This window comes from Littorina saxatilis, linkage group LG9 (genome assembly GCF_037325665.1).
Source record: "Littorina saxatilis isolate snail1 linkage group LG9, US_GU_Lsax_2.0, whole genome shotgun sequence".
In the NCBI taxonomy this organism is placed as follows: Eukaryota; Metazoa; Mollusca; class Gastropoda; order Littorinimorpha; family Littorinidae; genus Littorina; species Littorina saxatilis.
In genome coordinates, this window is record NC_090253.1 from 37,372,628 (window position 1) to 37,396,893 (window position 24,266).

A 24,266-nucleotide genomic window follows, 5' to 3' on the forward strand; every position below is an offset into this window, starting at 1 on the left:
CCCCGCTTATAGGGGGGGGGGGGGGGTGTTTCTATGTAAATGGGCGTCTTTGTGTGCATGTGTGCATGTGTGTGTGAGAGTGTGCGTGTGCGTGTGTGTGCGTGCGTGCGTGCGTGTGTAGGTGTGCGTCTGTTCATTCATTCATTCGTTGGCAGTGCACGCGCGCACATGTGTGTGTGGGGGGGAAGGGTGTGTGTGTGTGTGTGTGTGTGTGTGTGTGTGTGTGCGTGTGCGTGTGTGTGAAAGTGTTTGTATGTATTTGTGCGAGTGCCGCATGTGCGTGCGTGCGGGTATAATTGTGCGTTTGTTTGTGTGCGCGTGCGTGCGTGTGTGTGTGTGTGTGTGTGTGTGTGTGTGTGTGTTCGACGATGTGTGTGTGTGTGTGCACCCCCACCACCCCACCACCCCCCCCACACACACACACACTATTATGAGCTGATTATTTGCGCCTCGATATTTTATTTATGTTCTTACGTTTTTATATTTAGTCAAGTTTTGACTAAATATTTTAACATCGAGGGGGAATCGAAACGAGGGTCGTGGTGTATGTGCGTATGTGTGTGCGTGCGTGCGTGCGTGCGTGTGTGTGTGTGTGTGTGTGTGTGTAGAGCGATTCAGACTAAACTACTGGACCGATCTTTATGAAATTTGACATGAGAGTTCCTGGGTATGAAATCCCCGAACGTTTTTTTCATTTTTTTGATAAATGTCTTTGATGACGTCATATCCGGCTTTTCGTGAAAGTTGAGGCGGCACTGTCACGCCCTCATTTTTCAACCAAATTGGTTGAAATTTTGGTCAAGTAATCTTCGACGAAGCCCGGGGTTCGGTATTGCATTTCAGCTTGGTGGCTTAAAAATTAATTAATGACTTTGGTCATTAAAAATCTGAAAATTGTAAAAAAAAAAAAAAAATTTATAAAACGATCCAAATTTACGTTTATCTTATTCTCCATCATTTGCTGATTCCAAAAACATATAAATATGTTATATTCGGATTAAAAACAAGCTCTGAAAATTAAATATATAAAAATTATTATCAAAATTAAATTGTCCAAATCAATTTAAAAACACTTTCATCTTATTCCTTGTCGGTTCCTGATTCCAAAAACATATAGATATGATATGTTTGGATTAAAAACACGCTCAGAAAGTTAAAACAAAGAGAGGTACAGAAAAGCGTGCTATCCTTCTTAGCGCAACTACTACCCCGCTCTTCTTGTCAATTTCACTGCCTTTGCCATGAGCGGTGGACTGACGATGCTACGAGTATACGGTCTTGCTGAAAAATGGCAGCTACTTGACTAAATATTGTATTTTCGCCTTACGCGACTTGTATGTAGTTTGTTGTGATTCACCACACCCGAGTTTCTCGAAATTGAGATAATAAAGTGTTCTATGTCTAACACACATGCACACACGCGTAGGAAAAACAAATCCAATCTTGACTTTCAACTTTACATAAACATACATCCTGTTCACAATTAACGAGGACAAACATAATTTACTAACACCTAAGTACAACAATTTATCTTTTGTAAAAATTTGGACACACATTTTCCCAATTAATATGAAAGTTACTGAACTTATCTTCTTTTCACTACACCTTATATCTTGATTCCCCAAAAAACTTGAGTTCTGCCTTTTTAAATTGACCAGTAGCCCAAAACTTTCGCTCAAACCAAACAGTACAATCAACAACAAAAAAAGAGGTTTAACATAACCGACTTCGCTACCACATAAACAAATTTGTTTTTATTCTCCCCAACATTCTGGTCAACAAAATCATTATTACAGACAGTCATTCAATTTCAAGACAATCATCACAGCTTTGAACAGACCATTTCGTTCAACCAGTCAAAAACAACAACTATAGTAAAAGCTACAGCGCGATCAACGTTCGCCCATTTACGAACTCGAGATGAGATTTGTTTCTTCTGGTCGCCAAGCCTACCGTTTACAAACGCATGCGCACTAATTGGGATTCCCCCAATTTCCTCGACCTTGACCTCAGGACTCTCGAAGCCACTACTTCGGCGTTCAAGTTAGCTCGTGCATACCGAGTAGCTGGCAACTTTGCTTCCGAAGTTCCCACTTGACCGAATACTCTCGAAGTCACCACTCCGGCGTTCATGCATAGTGAACAGTTGGAAAGTTAAACTTCAGGAGTTCCCACTTCCGAAAGAGGCCTCTACTTCCAGTGTTGCTGACTTCCTCCTTCCTCCGGACCCTGATGTCACTCAAAACTTCGGGAGTTTTCGCGAACTTCCCCCATAAGCATACGGGCACTGGTTGCGTTCGCGTTTCGTGTTGTGCAGAGAACACCGTTAGCGGATAAAGCGTCATGGGTAGCCTGTAGCGTCAGTGAAAAGTACGGTGACACGACAGGGTCAAAAGCTAATATGCAAGCAGGTGTAGTAGACAAGGGGAAAAAGCGCCACTGTCGTCAGTTTTTTGGTTGTGGTTGCAACTCTTGAGAGAGTAGCGTCTGCGGAGTGTTGTGTTGCGATGTGTTGTGTTGCATTTAACTGTTATGTTATATGAAGTCTTATATCTCGCGCGTATCTCCAGACTCGGACTCAAGGCGCAGGGATCTATTTATGCTGTGTGAGATGGAATTTTTTACACAATACATCACGCATTCACATCGACCAGCAGATCGCAGCCATTTCGGCGCATATCCTACTTTTCACGGCCTGTTATTCCAAGTCACACGGGTATTTTGGTGGACATTTTTTATCTATGCCTTTACAATTTTGCCAGGAAAGACCCTATTGTCAATCGTGGGATCTTTAACGTGCACACCCCAAATGTAGTGTACACGAAGGGACCTCGGTTTTTCGTCTCATCCAAAAGACTAGCACTTGAACCCACCACCTAGGTTAGGAAAGGGGGGAGAAAATTGCTAACGCCCTGACCCAGGCTCGAACTCGCAACCTCTCGCTTCCGAGCGCAAGTGCGTTACCACTCGGCCACCCAGTCCTTGTACTGTACTGAAATTAGTATGGTGGTGTTATGTTGTTGTGTTGTGTTGTGTTGTGTTGCATTGCATTGTGTTGTTGTGGTGGTGTGGTGCGGTGTGGTGTTGTGCTTGCGTGTGTCCGTGTGTGCATGAGTGTGTTTAATAAGCACATATACCCCCAGGCTTTTACGTGCGTAACAAAAATTCGTTCGTGTAAATTACCGCTTACCGCTTGGGGACGGCATTGTGACTACTTTTCTCGAAAAGTGAGAATTTTTCAAAGAATTTATTTAAATCATGCTATCATGGATTTTAGCCTCGTGCTGGCGTTACTGAGATGGAGGTTTTGAACGTTTGAAATGACGGACGGAACAGGGATACATATGAGGATAAAGAACATTGAGTCTCACACACTCATCAGCTGTGATCAAGGGTTTGGACGTCAGTTGAAGTCGCCACACGCTGTTTTCTCAGATCTGGCATGCTTTTGTTCGAGGAGCATAACCAGTTATTACTGAATGACTGTAGATGAGTTGCTTCCCTTCAAATTATATCTGTAACTGTGTCAGACATCTCGATGATCTGAGCAACAAAACAAGATTTCTTGTGAGATTGAGTAAACTGACATAGCTTTGTCGTTGTCAAACGATAGCAATACGACAAGAGTAGACTCGATCGATAGATGTCAGATGTCCATGCCAAAAGCAAAGAAAAAGAACAAACCGGGACACCAGGACGGAGGGAGCCTAGAACTATGCATTGAAACGGGGATGTATGCTACGTGCATTACATTGCCAATGGAGCAATTTGTATGCGTCACAAAATGTTGACGAAGGAAAGAACTATTGTGCTTTGTATCATGTTTGTATGGTATTTTTTGTGAAAAGCTTGAACAGTTTTTTTGGTTTTTATATCGTCAGCTTAACAAGCATGCGGTCACATTAAGGTCATTGGGAAGTGCCAATATTTCCCCTCAAGTGAAAGTCCGGTTGACACATTTTTACACTGCCCCACACATGACGACAACGACCATTTAAAGTCATTTATTTCAGCGTGACGCTGGAACAGCGCTACCTGCTTTCTCCACAAGTGGGCCAGGGCATGCCGACAACACACTGTTTTCTTTTTGCGCAAGTAGAACGACGAACACTGACAATAACCGCTCAGTGTCCTGCACTCTTAACTCGTCAAAAGGCACACTCCCTCTCGTGTCAATAGTTTGTCGTGCCGTCCCAGATTTCGCCAGGCTTTTACATGGGATAAGACTATCCCTCCACTTGGTCACATACCAAGCAATAACACCCTGACTGCTTGCCGTCGTGAGTAGTAAGAATTGTTGATGAACTAATTCCTTAAAAGGTCACCAGATTACGAGAACATTAATCGTGGATTATCTTCTTTGTAGCATGACAAAAAGGTGTGAAATTCAAACACATAATTATAACATTGCGAGTTTTCCTTTTGCGGTAGCATGATCACCAAGTCTGCTAGGCGAGATGACATTGGAGCTTTGACGAATGCAAACACTTCGTGTGCAGGGCAGTGCTGTTTTAATGCGAGAAAGCGAGGCACAATCCATAGTAGGGAAACGTTTAAGTCAGTCAAATAGAGCATATTTGCATAGAGAGCGAAAAGCCAAAACAACAAACAAACAATCAAACAAACAAACAAACAAACAAACAAACAAACAACAGAAACAGACATACAAACAAAAGCAAATAAACAAAACACGCAAAAAGAAGCTGTCATGAAACCAGGCACAAAAGGCACATGGCAAAAAAGATCTTTGACAAATTAACCAAAAAAAGAATGGGTCACTTTCAAAATAAGTGCCCTCGAGTTGTCTAATACATTCTTAATGAGGTCTTTAATTTACACGGTGTGGATGAGCATATGGTTGTTAAGCGAATGGTTGTTACGCAAATAGGCTACATGTCAAATTTTGGATGTCGCTTGTTTGTGAAATATACTGTATAATAGTATCAATCATTGCTATTTTGGGCGCACTGACAGAAGATCGTCATCATTCAGGAAAAAAGGGTAACAGCTTGTGTGAGGTGTTCTGTTAGCGATACTGCAAAAAATCACACCAATGATCTGGGAATAAAGAACTCAAGAGAGAGAGAGAGGGGATAGCTGTAGTTTCCTGAAACTTAAACAATGCACATGTTGTGAGTTCCTCGGAACACGAACCAACAGACTCCAATGTAAGTGAGTTGTAATGGCATAGTCCCTAATTAACACAGAGAAAGTGACGTCACATACTGAACGAAAAGTGGTATTTTGAAATTCACCGCACACACACACACACACACACACACACAGCACACACACACACACACACACACACACACACACACACACACACACACACACACACAACTTGATATTAGTGTGATATTCTCTCTTGTAGCAAACATCGGCCTTCCATAAAAACAAGCTGGCCTTGCAAGGTCTTGAGAGTGAAGTTATTTATTAAGTAGAAAAATCAGTCAAACGTGACGTTTGATGGCGAACGGTTTTACTTCGTTGAGTCGTAAAAGATAAATTGGAGTGGGTACGTAAGTCGCGAAAGGAGGGGGGGGGGGGGGGGCTATCATTCAGGTCTGAAAATGTAGGTTACCCATTCACCGTTTTTCAAATCGCCGTGTGGGTGTCACATTGTCGTACTAGACATAGAGCTAGACAAACTGAGAGAGCCAGGCCGACAGGCTGAAAGGCACGCTCCTTCCCGCGTGAAACCATTTCGGCTCATCGTCTCAGATTTGACCAGGCTCTCTACAGGGGACACACCCTATCTCCTACTCGTCATAATTATACCAGAATTAAACCGTCTAGGCATTTTCTATGTACAGTCGAATTGTTTTCACTGAATTTAGTTTTGTAAAAGCCACAATAGACAACGAATTGCAAAAATGAGAAATTACAAATATAACAAATTATTTCATTAACAAAAATTCTAACTCACCCCAGCAAGCAGCCAGGTTGTTGACGCTTGTTATGCGATCGAGTGAGAGAATGGTCTTATTCCATGTACAAACCCGGCCATATCTGAGCTGGCCAAACTGATTTCATTAGACGCCTTTAATCAACACACATAAGTATATTCCGGAGAAAAGAGTGTCAGAAGGACCAACAGGTCAACGAGTATCAAGGTGTGACACGGGACTTGGACATGGAGAATCAAGTCCACAACGCTGAACTAGACATTCTACTGTGACCACTTTTGGTCGAATGGACTTCGATCCCAAAAACAAAGGGACCAAAGCGCTGTCATAGTGACACACACGAGCAACAAGAGTAGGTGAGAGCTATGCGAAACCAGTCTCCTGGTATGACGGCTTACTAGTGCCAAAACCTCATAATTGTAATTATCAAGGAAAAATTACCATTTTCACGTGTTTATTACTAATTTTCCCTGGAAAATTACTAATTTTCCCGGAATAATTACTAACTTTCACCTTTTAATTACTCATTTTTAGTTTTGGCTCACTTCCTGACGGTTTGCTAGTGCCAAAACTAAAAAATTACTAATTATCCCGTCAAAATGAGTAACTAACAGGTGAAAACAGTAACTGACAGCGTTAATTAGTAGTTATCACGTGATAATGGGTAACCCCAGGTTTTGGCACTAGTAAGCCGTCATAGGGCTTACTAGTGCCAAAACCTCATAATTGTAATTATCAAGGGAAAATTAGTAATATTCCCTTGATAATTACAATTTTCACGTGTTAATTACTAATTTCCCCGGGAAAATTACTAACTTTCACCTGTTAATTACTAATTTTTAGTTTTGGCTCACTTCCTGACGGATTGCTAGTGCCAAAACTAAAAATTAGTCATTTTCCCGTGAAAATTACTAATTATCCCGTGAAAATGAGTAACTAACGAGTGAAAACAGTAACTGACAGCGTTAATTAGTAATTATCACGTGATAATGGGTAACCCCAGGTTTTGGCACTAGTAAGCCGTCATATCCTGGTATTAGAGAATAACAGGCGTTGAAATGAACAAGCGACTTTCAGCAACTGCATATAGAGGAAGAACAGCTTGGTTCTCCTCTTCTTCTTCCTCATGATCATCATTATTATCATGATCATGATCATGATTAGCAACAACAACGTCGTCAACACGCGAAGATCCTCAGCCAGTGTGTAATGATGGGAGTAAGTGAATGCCTTTTGCAATTTGTTAAAAAGCTTCTTTTTTTTCAAAGGAAAACCTTTTTATTGTTTTTATCAATCAGCATTTGGCTCTTTCCGGACTACGAGAATGCTTTTCATTGTGTTGCATACACGATTCAGGTATTAACATGAACGCGATGTTATCCGGTTAAGATTTGTGCAGTTTGTGGATGTTTCAACTATTCTAATTGGTGCACTCTGTATTATTCCCTTAATTAACTATCTTGTGAGTTTTGACGGAATTAAAGTAGAAAAAGACATTAGGATTGGTTTCTACAATTCACGTAAGCTTCACGTTTCAATCCTCAATCATCCAATCAACTATCAAACCATCCATCCATCCGTTGCACTCTTAAGTCATTCATTATTCGTTTGTTTAAGTGTATCTGACACTCCCAGATAGGTTTTTAACAATAATGTATTTCAAAAATCAATTTATTGAAACAAGAATTGTTGCCTTGAAGCAAGTCATAACCGGTAAAATATAAAAAATAAAAATTCAAAGTTGAACGAAAGATTTACGCAGATTACACGACCACAATTAGTATACACTTACACAGTTATTCCACAAAATATCTGATAGAAATCACTAAATACATATTCAACAAGAAATTCCTCCGAGGTAGGAAAATCACCCCCGTCCTTACCATTCTCACTGCCACCAACTGAGAAGGTTATTTCCCTTTGACCATTAATATGTCCCTCTATAAGTCCTTGTAGAATCTTAATCCACCAATAACTCCCTAACCGTGTGTTTGACTGGTCCCAATTTTTGTAAGGACCGTCTCAGGAATGTATAGAACCTGTTCATTCTTGAGATCTATATGCGAACACAAACACACAAACAAACAAACACATCGACCGAATCCTATACACACCCCTATACCGGGGGTGTAAAGATAAAACCGCGCTTTAAACAAATCATGGAAACATCACTCAGTTCAACATCTTAATTCAATAATCACGAGCTCCATTGTCAAAGACTGGCAAGCCGTCTCCACAGCGATAGCACAAAACATGGTATAGAAATTTATCACAAATGGTATTATCAAAGGGTATCATAGAAATCACAAAGGGTAGCTTTTAAATACAACCGCGCAAATATCAGTACATGTACTATATTCTCATGAGAATCACGAATGACACTTTCAAACATTGACTTGCAGCTTCAAAGCGATCGCTGAAATGTCAGTAAAAAATTCTAACGCATTAATCGCTTATCTAGACTGTGTTCTCTACAGTCTCTCCTAGCACCCTGCCAGCAAACTAGCAAAATAGTCTTGCTACGATAAATAAGACAAAGAGGCGGCACACAAACAAACAGCATCAGCAGGGAAAAAAACCGCTATGCTATGCACGTGTATACACACAATACAACCATTCTTGGCATAATGATAACAGGAGGAATGAAGGGGGCGGTGAAGATGGTGGTGGTAGAAGTGGTGATGATGATGATGATGATTTTGATGACATTGATGATGGTGAGAAGGAATTTGAGGAGACGGAGGAAGAGGCGGAGGAGGAGGAAGAGGCGGAGGAGGAGGAGGATGACGACGAAGATAATAACAACGACAACACTGAACGATGACAGAAACATAATGATGAGATGTAGGTCACCGACGATGACAATCACGATCACGAGGATGATAATTATGACTGATTGTTTATAATCATCATAATGAAAAGTTATTCGAAAAGTGATCATCGTATTTAACAGTAGTAGATACCAAATGGCATTTTACACTGAAGCCATGACGTCAGACAGGCGACATGATGTGGTGCAGAGTTCACAGAGTGGTGGCGGTGTGGATCAGACCAGGTCCAGATCATAGAAGCCCTGGTCTCCCATATGGTAACAGTCTTTATAGGCCCATTGCAGAAACTCAAGTTATCAACAGCATTTCTACTCGGCGCGCGCGGTATGAGAATCACGGGTCGTAACTCTCTGGAATTGGTCATCCGCCGCCATGTTGGATGCCTTGCACGATCTCTGACAGTGCTTGAGCGTTGGGTGGCGACTCGATCAAAAGTGAAAATGACACGTTGTGTGGCCAAAAACTGCAGTCAGCAGGCACACTTTAGGATCCCTAAAGTTGTTTACCATCAGGGTGACAACTGGAAGGAAGTTACTGAGCGGAGAAGACGATTATAACTGGTTATTTTTTGCTGTGTGCAGTGCGCTAATCAACAATTGTCCATCGGTTGTGCCTTTAGAGTGAACACTGTGATAGGATGCTTTGAAAATTATACTTTGCAGTAGTTACCTGAGCTGCATTGTACCTCATTTGCCTGTCTTGAGAGCTTTATCTTGTGAATTTTGGTGCACTGTCTGCATGGTAATTTGAGATAAAGAATAAATAAATGAATATAATAATGTATTCTTGCTTTACTTTTTATGTTGTGCTGTTGTGTTAAAAAGGCAGATCCCCTTTGGACTCATGCATGCACAGTTTTCTTCATTTTGTCTGCATACACAGTGAAATACGCAAAAAGAACAAGAGTGCAATGAAGAAAACTAACAAAGACGGCATCCAATATGGCGGCGCGAAGAGAGTATGAGCGGAGTTGTGCCCCTTAGGGCTAAAGCTAGCCGATCCATTTGATAACGTCACGCCGAGTAAGAAGAATTACTAATTACTAATTTTCTGGGAATAATTACTAACTTTCACCTGTTAATTTTTTGGCTCACGTAAGTGTAGCCTATGCGATCGTAACTTTGTCTGTCTGTGCGTGCGTGTGTGTGTGTGCGTGTGTTTGTGCGTGTGTATGTCTGTGGTAGAAACTCTAACATTTGAAGACGTCACATTACATTGACGTCACATTATGACGTAAGAGGGTTAGACGTCACGCGAAGGAAGTACTGAAAGTCTCGGTCATTATTATTTTGAGCGGGCCGAGACTCTGTTGGCAGTCGTGTCCCTGTAAGTAGGCTACATGCAGACAGACAGATCTAGATCTAGTGTCTCGCTTTCTTGCACAGTTTCACCTATGCTCTTTCTGTGTGTGTGTGTGTGTGTGTGTGTGTGTGTGTGTGTGTGTGTGTGTGTGTGTGTGTGTGTGTGTGTGTGTGTGTGTGTGTGTGTGTGTGTGTGTGTGTGTGTGTGTGTGTGTATGTGTGACGGAGTGATTGAGTTTGTGTTACTGTTTGTCGATTTCTTACGTGAGCCTTGATGGCTTCGCCTCTTGTTAGTTTTGGCTCACTTCCTGACGGATTGCAAGTGCCAAAACCAAAAATTAGTAATTTTCCCGTGAAAATGAGTAACTAACAGTATGACGGCTTACTAGTGCCAAAACCTCATAATTGTAATTATCAAGGGAAAATTAGTAATTTTCCCTTGATAATTACCATTTTCACGTGTTTATTACTAATTTTCCCGGGAAAATTACTAATTTTCCCGGAATAATTACTAACTTTCACCTGTTAATTACTAATTTTTAGTTTTGGCTCACTTCCTGACGGATTGCTAATGCCAAAACTAAAAATTAGTAATTTTCCCGTGAAAATGAGTAACTAACAGGTGGAAACAGTAACTGACAGCGTTAATTAGTAATTATCACGTGATAATGGGTAACCCCAGGTTTTGGCACTAGTAAGCCGTCATAGGGCTTACTAGTGCCAAAACCTCATAATTGTAATTATCAAGGGAAAAATTTTCCCTTGATAATTACCATTTTCACGTGTCAATTACTACTTTTCCCGGGAAAATTACTAACTTTCACCTGTTAATTACTAATTTTTAGTTTTGGCTCACTTCCCGACGGATTGCTAGTGCCAAAACTAAAAATTAGTCATTTTCCCGTGAAAATTACTAATTATCCCGTGAAAATGAGTAACTAACGAGTGAAAACAGTAACTGACAGCGTTAATTAGTAATTATCACGTGATAATGGGTAACCCCAGGTTTTGGCACTAGTAAGCCGTCATAAATAACCACTGCTGTGTTTTCGTTTTGTTGTCACTGCTGTTTAGACGACAGAGTAGGTGAGACAGACAGCTGTCAGACAGCACAGGGACAGCAGCACTTACCTGATACTGTAGTCACACATTGCAGACCAGTCGGGTCCCCGCCTGACCCTGTCCCCCACCTTCAGGACTGCTGCCAGGTCTGCTCTCCTTGGTTTGGCTCTAGCTGTTTGTCCTGTCAAAACACACACACACACACACACACACACACACACATCGAATGCCAAGGATACAAAGGAGACACCTTGAACGCGAACAGTCTGTGCTCTGTATCAAACAAGGTCCACACTGTACTTACATCGTGAGTAAGCCTACAGGGTAACAGCGACGAGTGATGATGATGAAGAGAATTCCTAACCTGACACTTGCATTCTCTATCCTTATCTTTACATGTTGCATGATCGTTTCTTTTTATTTTACACCAGGTTCATTGCATACTTTTACCACAGGTGAACGTCAGCGAATCAGCCTTTAACTTCGCGCGACACAAACTCGGAATTTTACTGAAGAAAATTACCTGTTATTGTCGACATTAAGCGTTCGAAAACAAATTGATATTTTTCCTTCTCAAAATATCTCATGTTTGACTGATGGGCTGTTTCCCCAGATTTGTTCAGTGTGTTCGTAGTGTAGGCACAGATTAAACTAGAAGCTGAGAAATAAGCAATGTAATAATTTAACAAAATACTATCAAGCGCGGCTTTCCATACCTTGCACATTCTGAACAACACTTCCTGAGGCACTGAGATGTAAGTATAGACGTGGCAATTTGAGTCTAAAATCAACAACACACTCCTAGCCCCCGGACCCCCGCTTCAACATTTTAGACACCCCCCCCCCCCCCCCCCCCCTAAAAACGTACTGGTCCGGCCCTGCAACACAACACCGAGTGTCGTCTGTGCGGAAGTGGGTGATTTTTTTGTTTGTTTGTTTGCTTAACCACGAAGAGCCATATCAGGGCGGTGAAGTGGGTGATCCATGGGAGGTAACTCTGTGCAGTCGTGTTGCACTGTGATTATCTGCGGCTGTAGTTCTGTTGCGACCCATCTCGTCATCGGCGCTTTTCCGGAAATGACCTGCGCTTTGTCGGAATTCCAACAATGGCCGCCATTGTAGGAATTCCAACTTTGCGCTACGCAATTCTATAAATGTACCGCGCGCATAGTGAGAATTCTGCTCTTTCTTAGAATGCGATGTAAAATTATACAAGTCATGATGGCCTATGATGATCCTTGTGTTTTAAAGCGAATTACAAAAAGCAAAAACGCTTTTGATGATAACTTCGGCGGGCTGTAACAACGCAGTTCAACGACCCATCCCACTCGACCAAAACGCACCAATTTTACGTAATTTTTAACGTTTCAGATCTTACATTTTACAACAACAAAAACACAACAAGAGTGTTCGGATATTACTTTTCACTGGTAACTATCGATTGTAATAATTTTTTACTCAGTCTCAACTGATTATATATTAAACTCACACAGTCTCTCTGGGCTGCAGAGACAGCATTACGTCCCTTTACTGCCGGAGTAGGCTCTTGTCACTGCATGGTAATCTAGGCTCTTAAAACGTGATGTGCAAGTCTGTGCGCTATATTGATGTGATTGATTGTTGCAAAATGTTGATTCAAATTAAAGATGATTTCAGCCTGTTGTAACAAACTAACACTCTACTCTGAGAAAAAAAAACCACATTGTGTTCAAAATAGATCGAGACAGCAGCAACTAGCTAGCTGCATGCGCTGAGTGTCACTGAGAGAATTGTTACACAGTGTCCCCCCCCCCCCCCCCCCCCCAATTCAAGACTTCCCCTGTATAAGACCTTGCTTTTTCATATACCTTATTCATGAACTGTGAAAAGGGTATAATTTTTGTGTGCCAGTCGAAGGGTTGCCATTTCTAGAACGAGGCAGCTCGTTTCCGGAAATGCGGCGCTTGGTTGGAAATCATGAGGTTTCGGGAAATCCCGATTATTCCAACTCTGCTCCGGATTCTTACTTTGTGCCCAACAGTTCCACAGGCACCAGACACAGCGAGAGTAGCTTCGTTCTGTACTTCTGTCTTATGTCGACACTGCACAACGCAGGTTAGGGTAGAGTGTGTGAGAGTAGTGGTGCTGCCAGAGTGAGATGTACCGATAGTGTCAAACTGAGAAACGTGCCTGGAAAGTCTTGCATAAAGGGTTCACTGAGAGGGCTGTTTTACTGATGTTTGTTTGTTTGTTAATCTACCGCACAACAAACGAACTGCACAAGTAAATACTCTCAAGAATGGATGTAAGAGTTTTAATAATACAAAATCATTCAGTTAAAATCACCGAAGTTGACATTTTAAGTGTGAGGGTGCATGACGATTCCCCTCAATAAACACAGCTAGTAATTATGTTCTCGGATTGAGACATCAACTTAAAGAAGATGTATAAGATTGTCCTAGTGATGTGTGATGATTTTATTGATAATTCATCTGGTGAATAAAATGTTATATTCAGTTAGTGTATATATATATATATATATATGTGTGTGTATGTGTGTGTGTGTGTGTGTGTGTGTGTGTGTGTGTGTGTGTGTGTGTGTGTGTGTGTGTGTGTGTGTGTGTGTGTGTGTGTGTGTGTGTGTGTGTGTGTGTACGTGTGCCATACGGGTAATGAGTGTAACAAGAACACACAACATCATGATTATGAAGTAGGGGTAGTTTACAAAACTGTGCCTTGCGGTATTCAATTGTACGCTGATACCATTGTAAACTGCTTATGCAACACTAATGTTAAACAGACATTTCGTATACAAAGACAGACATTCTACGAATAGTTACCTCTTGATGTACATTTTTGTTCAGGCTCAGAGGCACATATTGTAATTGAATTACTACTTGCTAAGCTTAGGTATGGGTGTACAAAGAAAAGAACCAACAATAACGAGACAACTAAAAGCGCTGTAAACTTCAATTCTATTTTAACAAACAGATTTAACAGTAACGTGTAATGTAGTCATTGAAAAACTTAAATTTGCAAGAAAAACAACATTTCCGCAAAACCGTATTCTTCACAACTGGATCACTTAGGGGAAGGGCTCCTAATATGGACCGGCTCCTAATATGGACCACATCCTGTTCTAACAAACTAACGGCGCTAGAGTGCTCACAAAAGTTTTATTCGCTGTATCCTCTCTGGATAACTTGCACATGTATGTCAAAACAGTTGCAGAAACACAAATCTCAAAACCGTTAGGCTTTTTCTCTTTTTTTCACTTTTGGCAGCGTTCACTCTAAATTTGCCGCCTAAAACAGACTCGTTTCTGTCTACAGCCAAAGCTTTTATCACACAAAAATTGCTACATATGACAGCTAAGACCACTTTCAACAAATCGAAGAAAATAAAAGCTAAAGGCTATTTTCATCAATTCATTTAGAAGCTTGCTGGAAATAACCTATAACTAGCCCTCGAGATTTAATTTGTATTTTTTATTATCATTTAATAGATTCTTTCTTATGCTTCAGTAAAGGTGAAATTAGCGCGCATTTCGCCTACTTTTTATAAAATCAAAGAAACAACGCACAAAAATGCTAATTAACGACCTGTGCATTTTTGAAGCAGAAAACACATTTCGTTAGACCACATGTTGATAAATAGCTAGTCAGTAATCAAAGAAAACACGGTCAACTTTCAGATACAAAATAATGAGATTTTCAGCTACGCATAGGAACCAAAATACGAATACTGCAGCTCACGAAGTCCACCTTGAGGGAAGCGCGCCTCAACACTACAGTTATAACCAAACATGGCACAGTCATCACGAACATAGTCCTCCGCTCGTTTCAGCAAGTCTGCGGGTAATCTGTAATACGCTTCCATCATGGCTTCCTTCCGCTGGTGCATGCGTGCTTCGTGAGTTGCGGATTGTCTGTAGGCCGCCACGAGCGTGTCCATGAATGTCGTTTGGTTGTAAGCCAGGCAGTCCTTGGCAGGAAAAGGGTAAGGAACCTTTATTGAGAGAAAACCCCGCGTCTGCAGCGTGATCCAGATTTTCTCCATCACTCGACACATGTACGTCTCGGCGGGACAAAGAGAGGCACGAGCCTTGCTGTAGTATTGCTTCGCCAGGTCCTGCAGCGCTCTCAGATCGGTGTCCGAGTCGAAGGAGTCTCGGTCAGGAGACAGGAGGTCGAGGTCCACCCCGGCCTGGCCCAGAATGAACTCCAAGTCGGCCCTAAATGTCTCCATCTTGCCCACGTAGTGGAAGCGGACGTTGCAGGGGTCGCAGTGGCGGTGCATGGGGAGCCAGTGAGGGTCGTTCTTCTTGTGGCTGGTGACGACCTCCAGGAAGGTCTGGAAGGTGACGTTGAGCAGACACTGCCGTGATGACTCCCCCCCGCCCTCCTCCTCCTCCCTCGTCAGACCGCCTCGCCTCGCGATGGCGAGCATCCTGTGGTCTGGCAGGAAGACCTTTACAATGACAATGACAGTGACAATGACAGTTACAATAATAATAACACGCCTCACGATGGCGAGCATCCTGTGGTCTGGCAGGAATACCTTTACAATAACAATGACAGTGACAATGACGGTTACAATAATAATAACACGCCTCGCGATGGCGAGCATCCTGTGGTTTGGCAGGAACACCTTTACAATGACAATGACAGTGACAATGACAGTTACAATAATAATAACACGCCTCGCGATGGCGAGCATCCTGTGGTCTGGCAGGAACACATTCACAATGACAATGACAGTGACAATGACAGTTACAATAATAATAACACGCCTCGCGATGGCGAGCATCCTGTGGTCTGGCAGGAACACATTCACAATGACAATGACAGTGACAATGACAGTTACAATAATAATAACACGCCTCACGATGGCGAACATCCTGCAGTTTGATAGGAACACCTTCACAATGACAATGACAATGACAATGACAGTTACATTAATAATAACACGCCTCGCGATGGCGACCATCCTGCAGTCTGGCAGGAACACCTTCACAATGACAATTACAATGACAGTTACAATAATAATAACACGCCTCGCGATGGGGAACATTCTGCAGTCTGGCAGGAACACCTTAATTTACCATGACAATGACAATGACAATGCCAATGACTAAGACAGTTATTACATTCATAATAGCACGCCTCGCGATGAGGAACATCCTGCGGTCTGCCAGGAACACCTTTACAATGACAATGACAATAACAATGATAGTTATTATATCAATAATAACACGCCTCACGATGGCAAACATCCTGCAGTCTGGCAGGAACACCTTCACAATTAGAATGACAATAACAATGACAATGACAATGACAATAACAATGACAATGACAATGAAAGTTACATAAATATTAATACGCCTTGCGATGGCGAACATCCTACAGTCAATAGCAGTTACAATAACAATAGCAAATAAAATGACAATTGCAACAACAATAGCAATAACAATACTTTAGTTGCCCCTTACAGGAAACTACAGCAATGGTCGCAAATTATCATAAGATTAATATCCAACACTCCTTAAGATTTCCGGGCCGAAAACAATAAACTGGAGCCTTGCGCAATCCTGGCAGATATTAAGACCCAAATTAAAAACTTCACCTTGTCCATGTAGGCAGAGAAAAGGCGCGAGAACGGGTCTCTGACGAAGAAGAACTTGTGGTCGTAGTTTTCCAGGATCTTGTGAATCGTCTCGGGGGTGTTACGCTCGTCGGAGAAGGACGCCTTACCTTGCATGCCTCGCCCGTGCAAGAAACTTTTGTTGAACAACTCTCCTTCCCCCACCCTCCCGATCAGCAGCTTCATGACCCTCAGCAGGAAGCTGGTGCCCACTTTCTGGATGCCGCAGTACAGCAGCCTGTGGCGTTTGCTGAAGGAAAAGTAGCGGTAGATGTTCTGGGAGATGTTGTAAGATGGTGGCTGATTCCCGCAGAACTTTTGAATGGTCTCCCGCCTCCCTTGGTGCTCTCGGCTCAGGATTGCGGGGTCCACCTTTTGCCGTGCGTAGGACTGGTGACGGACGGATAATGAATTCTATGACAGTTTGAATGAGCGAATGAATTAAGAAATATTTTAAATGATCGAAAAAACACACAATGATCACACACACACACACACACACACACACACACACGCACGGACACACACACACGCACACACACACACACACACACACACACACAGACACACGCACATACACACACAGCAGCGTTGATTAAACTGTGTCCAGCAAAAGACCCGTGTTATATGAGGTTCCCCAGGGTTCTGTCCTTGGACCACTTCACTTTTCCCTGTATATTAATGATTTTTCTTTTCGTATTAATGATGACTGTGAACTCTTTGCAGACGGTGCGACCATACACACTTCTGATAAACAAATTGACAAAGTTTATTAATCGTTGCAGAACAGTGGGGACGATCTTATAAATTGAACAGATTATAACCACATGAGTCTTCATCCCAAAAAGACAAAATACATGTTAATTACATGAAGGCAAAAGAGACAAAACATACGGAACAATCTTCATTCCATATTAATTGGCAACGACGCAATAGGGGAGGTAGGAGATTACAAAGGTTAGGGAGTAAATATCGATAATAATTTATCTTGGGCCCATCATGTTAGGTCGTTGTGTAAAACCATGTCGATGAAAACATATCAGTTGAACAGAATTAAACACTTTCTCGATTCGCACTCAAGGTTATTATTTTTTAACGCATACATACAAACCATCACGGATAACTGTTCGACCATCTGGGACTATGCCAGTGATAATATTGTAAAACTATTGTATAGTCTGCACAAACGAACGCTGAAACAAATTTTTATTAAAACAATCCAGTCTCGTATTTGACGATTATACGAAACTGAAGATGTTTCCATTCAGCGGTACATAATAACGTGCTATTGCAGATAAGCTTACAGCGAGTCGCATTCAAATTACAAACTTACGACTACATTGTGAAACAAAACTTGACTAAATGTAAAAAGGAAACTGGATCACAAGGGCTCACGATGGCTCAGGGGTAAGATAAACCACGCAAAAATGAATTCTTTGAAAATTGCTCGCTCTTTACGGAGGGCACCTAGGATGTTCTCAAGCGGTGAGTGTTTAAATGAATGGGTGTTTGTACTGTGTGTAAAAGCCTGACAGTATCTGTGATGGTTTACGGGAGGCTTACTGTGCCTTTAACCCGTGATTTGTACAAATGTAAGACATTTTACAAATCACGGGGCGCGCCCCGCGATTTGTAAAATGTGTTACAAATCACATAAATGCGTCCGATATTTTCTTGTCATCTCCAAAGTCAAGGGATCAATTAGATTTTGTTTCAATTTTTTCATTACTTTATTGTCCCATCGCTGGAAAATTCGGGTCGCTTCCTCCCAGTGGAAAGCTAGCAGCAACATAGTCGCGCTACTCCAAAGTCAAGGGATCTATTTGATTTTGTTTCATTATTTTTTTCTTTACTTTATTGTCCCATCGCTGGAAAATTTGGGTCGTTTCCTCCCAGTGGAAAGCAAGCAGCAACAGAGTCGCAACAGAGTCGCGTTACCCCAAAGTCAAGGGATCTATTAGAATTATGTTCTCTTTCATTGTTATGCTAAAAATCGTAATATTTTCCCTATCCAGTCCAAACCACCCCCCGCCACCCAGCATAGAGGCTCTGAACAACAAATATTGATAATAATAAATGGCATGTATTACTTTGTGGAATGCGATAATTTTACATTTTTACATTTTTACAAATCGCGGTTTTAGGTTCGACGTAATTTGTAAAAAGTGTTTACATTTTTACAAATCACGGGTTCACAAACGTCCCCATTCCAAAAATAGATATCTTTAAGCCAAGTTTAGCTTATTCTGGCAGGGTCCTGTCGAATTTTCTCCCGGAATTTGTGAGAGATGCGTCTAAATACTTTCAAGAAACACCTTTCATTATATTTAATTTCAAGTTGCGAAAATTCACAGTGATGGAAGACTTCGTTTTAAATTTATTTTCATATTTGTCCATAGCATCAGTGTTTCATTATATAACAAGAGGCGAAGCCTTCAAGGCTCACGTAAGAAATCGACAAACAGTAACACAAACTCAATCACTCCGTCACACATACACACACACAGTACACACACACACACACACACACACACACACACACACACACACACACACACACACACACACACACACACACACGCACACACAGAAAGAGCATAGGTGAAACTGTGCAAGAAATCGAGACACTAGATCTAGATCTGTCTGTCTGCATGTAGCCTACTTACATGGACACGACTGCCAAATAGTCTCGGCCCGCTCAAAATAACAATCACCGAGACTTTCAGTAATTCCATCGCGTGACGTCTAACCCTCGTACGTCATAATGTGACGTCAATGTAATATGACGTCTTCAAATGTTAAAGTTTCTACCACAGACATACACACATACGCACGCACGCACAGACAGACAAAAGTTAGCATCGCATAGGCTACACTTACGTGAGCCAAAAATTCGTTTTGATAACATACAGGGTGACCCAAAATAAATGCAACCCATGAAAATGCTAATAATTTCTGCATTTGTTCAACGAACTACGTCATATTTAGTGTACATTAAATTAAGCTTATGATCTTATCACGAAGTTTCAAATTTATAGATCAAGTGGTCTGATTTTTGTGCTCTTTCGAAAAAACTATCCAAATTCAGGAATCGGCTGAAAAGTAGGTGGTTTGACATTGAGCAGTACCACTCTCACTCGATTTAAACCTTTCAAACTTTTACCTTTGGGAATATATGAAGGTACAAGTATACAAAAACACCCGAGATCATTGGTGATCTGAAAAAGTCAGTAATAGCTCATCTGGAGGGTTGAAATAGCGCGAGTGTGTTTACCGCTCAATGTCAAACCTCCTACTTTTCAGCCGATTCCTGAAATTGGATATTTGTTTCGAAAGAGCACAAAACTCAGACCACTTGTCCGATACCTTTTACACTTTACAATATGATCATGCATAGGCTGAAGTTAATGTACACCAAATATGAAGTAGTTCGTTGAACAGATTCAGAAGTTATTGGAATTGTTCTGGGTTGCATTTTTCTTTTGGGTCACCTTGTACTTGCTCGTGCATGTTTATTCAGGTGGGTTTTTTTCCTCACTACTGTGCATATATAACGCTTATTATTCGTGTAAAACCTTTAATGTGTAAATATTCATGTTTTTTGCTTTCTGCTTTTTCTGTTTCTACTACTCTTAGAGTAGTCCCTCACTGGGCGAGAGCTGTTTGAAAAAAAGCTCGTTTGTAATGCTTCTGCCACAACCCTCGAAAAATTAAATTTGATTTAATTTGATTTGATCTCTCTTTCTTATTCTCTCTCTCTCTCTCTCTCTCTCTCTCTCTCTCTCTCTCTTTCTCTATATATCTCTGTCCCTCTCTCTCTCTCTCTCTCTCTCTCTCTCTCTCTCTCTCTCTCTCTCTCTCTCCCCTTTTGTGAAGATAAATTAGAGACCGAAATCCATTTCTTGTTTGAATGCCAAACATATTGTGAGTTAAGAATAAAGTATTTAGCACAGTTTTTAAGTGTTGGTGATCAGTTGGGCAGTATGATTACCATGTTTAAAAAACAAGACACAGAAACAATTGTAGATTTAGCAAAGTTTTTGTTTTTTGCATTTCAGTTAAGATTGTCAATGTTAAATAATAATGAGGATTAATTGTCGCTGAAGGTTTTGTTGTTGCTGTATTTATTGTTCGGTTGTATGTATATATCAGGCAGCATTGATGCGCAAGATTATAGATAGAGGAAAGCTAGGAACAAACCACTGTGTATTTTGCATACGTTTAAATATCATGTTTTCTATTTTTTCCTGTGATTCATGTGTACCCCCTCCCTCCCCCCTCCCCCATTGAAAGGGGCTGTAGGCCCATATTCAATTAAACTGTGTCAGTGTCAGTGTCAGTGTGTCTCTCTCTCTGTCTCTCTCTGTCTCTCTCTGTCTCTCTCTCTCTCACACTCTCTCTATCTCTCTCTCTCTCTCTCTCTCTCTCTCTCTCTCTCTCTCTCTCTCTCTCTCTCTCTCTCTCTCTCTCTCTATTTCCATTCACTTACCCGAATCCCTGTGAACCAAAGTGTCTGGTCGACGTTAGGAATTACTGCAAAGTCAAACATTTTTGTTTTAATAGGCCCCCAAGCAGATTGTAAAATCCGTGTAAATAGCTACACCTAAATCATCGGAAGCCTACAGTAAGAAAAGTCGCACGTACTTAAAGAGTAATTCACAACTGCATCAGCAGCCACACAAAAAGATAACTTGACCCAAGATTGCTGGACGAGAATTTCAAAGAATTGGATTGAAAAATGCGGTTACCACTGTGCGGATTAAATTTCAAGCAACACTAAATATAGCAAAGGCTTTGTTTTATGTACAAGTAAGACGACAGTCCGGTGAAGATGCACACTAAGATGGTAGTATAGGAAGGCAGTAAGACAGTCGGATTGACGATTAGACATAGATGACGAGATGCAAATAGAGGTGAGGAACTAAACTGCAATATATTAACTGAATATACTGGAAACGTTTGGAGAAACCATATGTGCATGGTGGTGTTTGCGTGCGCGCGAGTGTGTGTGTGTGTGTGTGTGTGTGTGTGTGTGTGTGTGTGTGTGTGTGTGAGAGAGAGAGAGAGAGAGTGACTGACAGACAGACATAGACAGACAGAGAGACAGAGACAGACATAGACAGACAGACAGACAGACATAGACAGACAGACAGACAGACAGACAGACGGATAGAAGGAGGAAGTGTATGGGAGTAAACGTTAACACGGATAAGAAGATAAAGAAAGATAAATTAAGTCAACTGTTGCGTGAATATCAAACTCAGACGTACCATATACGGCCACGACGAAGCAAAAGGCAAAGACGCCCAAACACACTGGAAGGTGTTTGCGCGAAGACATTCTACTCGTTACAAGCGCACGAAAAGGTGGTCGTCTGTACAGAAACGGAACAAACGAAAGGAAAAATTTAATCCAGGAATGAAGCAGCAAAGTCAGCCTACATTTACCTTCAACGTTTCCCTACTTATGCACCGACTTATGTTTCAAGTAACATTCTACGTTTCATCCTGTGAATCACCTTAAAGCGTTCGTCGACAACAAACTAGAGAATAAGACAAATGCTGAATCGGTCTCTCATGACCTCCTAATGGGTTCTCAAGACAAAACAACAACAACAACAACAACAACAACAACAACAAACAACAACAACAACAACAACAACAACAACAACAACAACAACAACAACAACAACAAATTTGTTTCGACCATTTTGGTTCACATGCACCACATTTTCTTCCGAACAACTACACCGCCTTTTAGCTTACATCTACACCACCTGTTTCCTCGCACCATGGAACTGTTCCCCTTTACATCATCTTGTTCGTTTCATATACACAATTTGTTTCTATCCACGCTGCACTTTTACCCTTAAAATACACCATATGTTTCTTTACATATTAACATGTATCTTTTGCACTTATACCACCGACATATTACCAGAACCACACACCACCTTTTTTTTCTCACTACATAAACAGCAAACGTTCCCACATACACACCATCTGCCATCATAGTCTTTATCATTCTTGGGCACATTTTGTTTTCCGTATTAACCCACCTCATTTTTTTTCATGCAGAAAAAGACAACATATTTTGTTGTGATACACATACCCTGCCTTTTATCCGCAGTCTTCATATATCCTGTCACTTTGTGTAACATCTGGTCTCCTTTCAAGGTAGTTTTCCCTGAACAACACTCTCAGGTCAAAACGGGGGAAACTGCCTTAATGATATCTTTAACAATGACAATTAATACTTTCTCCTGTTTTACTATTCGCGTATGACGGTTTTGGCTACTTACATCTTGCGCGACGAATTTTACTGCCACCACGGATCTTCTTGTTGTGTTGCCAGCGAATTGTTTTTACATATACCCGCGAAAATCACGTAACTCTACAGACTTTCTTGTTGTGTTGCCCGTGGATGAATGTACATATACCCGCGAAAATCACGTTACTCTACAACCTCTCTTGTTGTGTTGCCCGTGGATGAATGTACATATACCCGCGAAAATCACGTTACTCTACAAACTCTCTTGCTGCGTTGCCAGCGGATGAATGTACAAATACACGCGAAAAGCAAGTTACTCTACAAACTCTCTTGCTGCGTTGCCAGCGGATGAATGTGCATATACCCGCGAAAATCACGTTACTCTACACAATCTCTTGCTGCGTTGCCAGGTGATAAATGTACATATACCCGCGAAAACCACGTAACTCTACAAACTCTCTCGCTCTCTTGCCCGTAAACCAGTGCACATTTTTTTTATCTGTGAAAATTATAGTGATACTACGAACTCTTATCTCTGTTGCCTATGAACCTGCATCCATCTTTCTAAGAAAATCAGATGCGTTGACTCACTCCTTTAGCTTTGCCCTTTAGCTTACGATACAGAAAGTTACGTGCGTCTTCAAAATGTCTTACTCTGTTGCCTCTGCACCAGTATCGATGTTAACACCTGATTGTGCGTCAACACACTCTCTTGCCCTGTGGTCGATGAACCAGTATCCAGCTATCCATGAAAACCGTGTGCGTCTACACACTTTTTTGCTTTGCTGTCTGCGCAAGAAAAAATTAAGTTACTTGAGAAATGTGTCCCGAAAGTTACCGTTTCTTCATGTCCCTAAAAGGAACATTTTCCTGTGAGGACGTTAAGGACCCGCTAGTCTCTTAGTTACCGCGAAATACGAATCCTATTAATATTATTACCTCAGTTAATGCTCGTCTCCGAGGAAGGTACGCTGAAGCTGAAGTTTGTTCATATTCTGGGCCCGTATGCATGAACTAGAAGTAAGAAACACTGGAAGTAGAGGCCTCTTTTCGAAGTGGGAACTCCCGAAGTCAACTTTCTAACTGTTCACAATGCATGAACTGACTTGAACGCCAAAGTAGTGACAGCGAGAGTATTAAGGTCAAGGTCGGGGAAATTGGGGGACTCCCTACTAATACGCATGCGCACGTTTCTATCAACATTTCAGTCAACGAAAATGGCAAGGCACGTGTGCCGCTCAAAAAGAAAGTAGACACAGAGGGGCGTTCTG

General features: G+C 41.5%; 2 protein-coding genes across 2 annotated transcripts in view; both read right to left on the reverse strand.

The window, feature by feature from the left end:
• LOC138975971 (Na(+)/citrate cotransporter-like) overlaps positions 1-11,891 on the reverse strand; it is a 48,818-nt gene extending 36,927 nt beyond the window's left edge. Inside the window, exons 1-2 of the mRNA XM_070348750.1 lie at positions 11,820-11,891; positions 11,173-11,284 (exon numbers count right to left, since the gene is read on the reverse strand). The gene's annotated coding sequence lies outside the window, so the exon portion shown is untranslated. The remainder of the gene's footprint in view (positions 1-11,172; positions 11,285-11,819) is intronic.
• A 1,489-nt stretch (positions 11,892-13,380) lies between these two features.
• On the reverse strand, positions 13,381-23,195 carry LOC138975964 (carbohydrate sulfotransferase 13-like). The gene is made up of 4 exons (XM_070348736.1): positions 21,996-23,195; positions 21,215-21,258; positions 16,708-17,115; positions 13,381-15,552 (listed from the first exon to the last, which is right to left on the reverse strand). Exons 1-4 carry the CDS (start codon positions 22,063-22,065, stop codon positions 14,800-14,802), a joined length of 1,275 nt encoding a protein of 424 aa, XP_070204837.1. The 5' UTR covers positions 22,066-23,195; the 3' UTR covers positions 13,381-14,799.
• Positions 23,196-24,266: the final 1,071 nt, after the last annotated feature.